This window comes from Mycetomoellerius zeteki, unplaced genomic scaffold (genome assembly GCF_001594055.1).
Source record: "Mycetomoellerius zeteki isolate Tzet28-1 unplaced genomic scaffold, Tzet1.0 scaffold106, whole genome shotgun sequence".
In the NCBI taxonomy this organism is placed as follows: Eukaryota; Metazoa; Arthropoda; class Insecta; order Hymenoptera; family Formicidae; genus Mycetomoellerius; species Mycetomoellerius zeteki.
This window is the reverse complement of record NW_017255975.1, coordinates 3,132,987-3,136,816: the sequence shown is the minus strand read 5'-3', so window position 1 is coordinate 3,136,816 and position 3,830 is coordinate 3,132,987. Positions and strand designations below refer to the sequence as shown.

Sequence of the window (3,830 nt, the reverse complement as noted above, 5' to 3'; positions counted from 1 at the left end):
ATGTGAAAAAGAGGGAGTGAAAGCGCGATAATAAATCAATGTTAAACCCATCATTACCGGACTCGCAATTTCGGGAGACAAATCTTCGTTGACTGCCGTTTCTACGTATAAGTTTAGTCTCGTTTTTTCGGAAGCTGGACGCGACACGCCCTTTCGGCGCCCGATCGCGGCTGCATGATACTATTTATTGGACTTTAGACGGACGTGGGAGGAAATTTATACGTTATTCGTATCGAGCGCGAGCTCAATCTTTTACCAGCGACAGACAGATGGGCGGACGCGATCGACGTCGAACGGAGCCCCGTCCACGAGAGTACTCTTTACATACCAGTTTCAGCGTTTCCGTTTTTAACTTATTGTGGCGAGAAACGGGACGAAGAGCAGTCCCGTTCTATGTGTGTAAGAACCATAAAAGCTTAATAAAAGAAAAAAAAACATTATACTATGAACTTACGGAATACCTAATAAAAGTAAGCCAAACCGTTAAGAAAGTGTTTTATTTCTTTCGCTCCTTTGTACATCGCATTGCGTATCTCTCATTGCATTGTATTAAAATAATCTGTCTTACATATATCTCCTTTCACACAACTTATATTCATCATTGTATTAAACACCCATATGTATTGTATATATTACACGTGCATCATTACTATTCATTTAAAAAAGTAAAAGAAAGCATATATACTATATATATAAATCATGTGACATAATTTTGCGATATTACACAATCGTATGGAGCAAGAAAATTTATTAAATTTCTATTAAATGAACAAACTCCATAACTTAATTCACAGGATGTTATAAGAAATCTTTCTTTTCAAATCATAGATCACAGAATATATTATAAGGAATCTTTTTTTCTCACTTAACCTTTTTTATGTTTTCAGAGTTCGTATATTGCTTGCATTGTCCAATGATTCTTTGAAAGATGAAGAGGTAGACTACACCGACAAATCTGAACGGGCCCATCAGCAGAACTTGTACGAACAGCTGGCGAAACAATTTGACCGGCGACATTCCCGCACACAAAGTCGTCATTATGAAACCTTCTAAACCAACGGCAGAGAAGAAATTTCTTGCCTGAAACATGTCATCGTTGAACAAAAAAAAGCCAAGAGAAAACGATTTTTAATTATTTTTCATGCACTAACCAGCGCATCCTCGAAAGCCTTCTCGGCAACGACCTCGGGCTGGACTAAATTTGCCACCTGTGATATGGCTTTTGTTTCTATCGGCTTCGACAGCTCTTCGATGGCAAAACCAGGTGTGTCTGTATCCGGTGGTAAACACAAAGTGACAGAAATATTATACGGCTGTAATTCCATCGCTAAGCTCTCTGCCAAGCCACGGAGTGCGAATTTCGTACTGCAGTAAGCGGTATATCCAAAGATACCTGCGCAATACATTTTTTATTTTATATAATGTTTATATGTAAAGCTATAATTAACATATGTTGGTACAGATGACTTATTATGCAAATACCTAAGAGACCAGCTTGAGATGATACAAGTACAATCACTCCTTCTTTGGAAGCTTTCATTCTTGGCGTTACAGCCTTAATGCAGTAATATGTACCCAAGAAATTCGTGTGCATCATTATATCCAGAGTTTTTGGGGTGACGTCTTCTATTTTGCCTGCGATCGCGATACCAGCACAATTTACAAGCATGTAAATAGGTCCCATATCATTCTCCAAATTGGCCAGTGCTTTTTCGACGGTTTCATAATCTACTCCAATATCTAAAGAAAGATACTCTACCCTTTGTGTATCTTTGTTCTCGCGTGCTTGCAGTATTTCATGTTTAGCTTTCTCCAAATTCTCCACATTTCTCGCAATTATCGTGACGTTTGCTCCTTTCTTTGCAGCGAGAATCGCCATACATTTTCCAATACCGCTGGAACCACCAGTCACCTATACGAAATAATATTTTACATTTACAAGATAAATACTAGATCAAGAGATTTAAAAGAGAGATTTAATATTCAATTCGGTATAATTCCGCATCATTATATTTTAACAAAACGTTTTTTCGAAATTAAACGACACTTACCACAACGTGCTTCTTCCTGACATTTTTTATTTTTTTTGCCCAAAAGAAATGTTCGTACGTAAACAGAGTACAGAATATAATAATTGACAGAAAAATGAACCCTATAATACCATACAAGCCAAATATCATCAAGTTGTGTCTATGAAGGAGATCGAAACTAAAATAATCGCGCGAGAAATCCATCTTGCAAAACAAACGAACTCGTTCCAGTCAGTTCCAGCTGATTTTAGGCCCCAAAAAAGTGAATGATACGACACTAACAAGAAGTAAGAACCTTTGACCCAGAGCCTCTGACTCTGACGGCTATAACTCGCTTGTCTCATATACCTACAGTGAATAAATTCACGCTATCCGCAGTCGTCAAATCAGTACTCTATCTCCATTATCCATCTTATCAAGTATAGAAATTATACGTATACATATGTATGTACATGCGATCATTGAATATTAATTAAAATCTATCGATCCTCTAAGCAAGTTTTTATAACTATTAATTACTAGATGGGAATTGTGCCCCCGGGTAATTAAAGAACAATGACACTCTTAATCTTTTTTCCTGCATCGAAGATAAGCAAATAATAAATGGTTCAATTTATTCAGTGTTTCATTATTTTAATATTATATGTTTAAATATTTTACGCAGTTTCAATAAAAATTGTGAAAAGTAAAAATAGAAATTAACTTGTAAATTACCAGAAATAAGAAAATATTTTATATTTTTTTTATATTTAATAGTAATTTAAAAATAAGACATATATTCCTATATGATAATTAATTTGTTTCCATATTTTTTGTGTTAGTATTTTTTTATTATTCTGTTCTATTTAACATAACACATGTAATTTATCGACTGAATCTTTTCACTTTATAATACGTTCCTGAATTGTTTGTTCAATTTATTGCTTTTATTATAGGCATGTAAATTTTACCGATAAACATTGCCAATAATAAAATTGCGATTTTGGAATATAAAACAAGTCCATTTGAGTGAAATTAAATTTATCCAAAATTGGGTCTCTTGTATAATATAACTATAGGGGAACCTGGGGTATAATGAAACCATGGGATATAATGGGATGTACTCGATATCTTTTTACAGATATGCTAATATGTAATGAATTGTCAGACAATAGTTACTGTTAGATGTATCTTATTATATATTGTTATTAGTTGTCATATTATTTTTACCTGAAAATTGCTAAAAATTGTTTAATGTATTCGCTTTACTGTCCCCGAATGAGTTACAGATTCTTTGGTATGTTCGCATAAGGTAAGCGATAACAAAATTCTATCTTTTATTGTCATAAGTACATTTATCTTATTATATAATCTTTTCTTGTTACTTTAGTAAAATCTATACAAATATATTAATTATCTGTGATATTTTATATTATCTAAAGTAAATTTATGTACTTCGAGGCATAATGGTGCACTGGTGTTATTTTATGTTTAAAATGAGTTTATGATTCATGTGCAAGTGTAGATAAAAATGATGAGAATTATTTTATTTGTGTTATCTTCTTAAACAACACACACACATTTTTATTTATGTTCAATATAATAACAGTATACCTTGTATAATGTATCACTCAGCATCACATATAGAATTATTAATAAAAAATTAAAAATTAAAAATGCAACAATGTATTTTTACTTATATTATATGTTCTAAGTCATTTTTAAGCAATGTTCAATATTAATTTTTTAAAAATAGACAAGTTTTCTGTGATGCCCCATTATGCCCTGCATAAATGACATAGTGAGGTTACGACACACTCT

General features: G+C 33.0%; 1 protein-coding gene across 1 annotated transcript; it reads right to left on the bottom strand.

Moving 5' to 3' along the window:
* Positions 1-861: 861 nt before the first annotated feature.
* On the bottom strand, positions 862-2,273 carry Kdsr (3-ketodihydrosphingosine reductase). Its single transcript, XM_018450355.1, has 4 exons — positions 2,052-2,273; positions 1,483-1,912; positions 1,152-1,393; positions 862-1,080 (listed from the first exon to the last, which is right to left on the bottom strand). The coding sequence occupies exons 1-4, from the start codon at positions 2,232-2,234 to the stop codon at positions 862-864; spliced, it is 1,074 nt and encodes a 357-aa protein (XP_018305857.1). The 5' UTR covers positions 2,235-2,273.
* Between the last annotated feature and the right edge of the window lie 1,557 nt (positions 2,274-3,830).

Excerpts from the sequence above, each read along its gene's own strand:
- Kdsr (XM_018450355.1), bottom strand. The coding sequence starts at position 2,234 with ATGGATTTCTCGCGCGATTATTTTAGTTTCGATCTCCTTCATAGACAC. Across the intron at positions 1,913-2,051 it reads TCAGGAAGAAGCACGTTGTG|GTGACTGGTGGTTCCAGCGG; the intron begins GTAAGTGTCGTT and ends TATTTCGTATAG. Across the intron at positions 1,081-1,151 it reads AGGCTTTCGAGGATGCGCTG|GCAAGAAATTTCTTCTCTGC; the intron begins GTTAGTGCATGA and ends GACATGTTTCAG.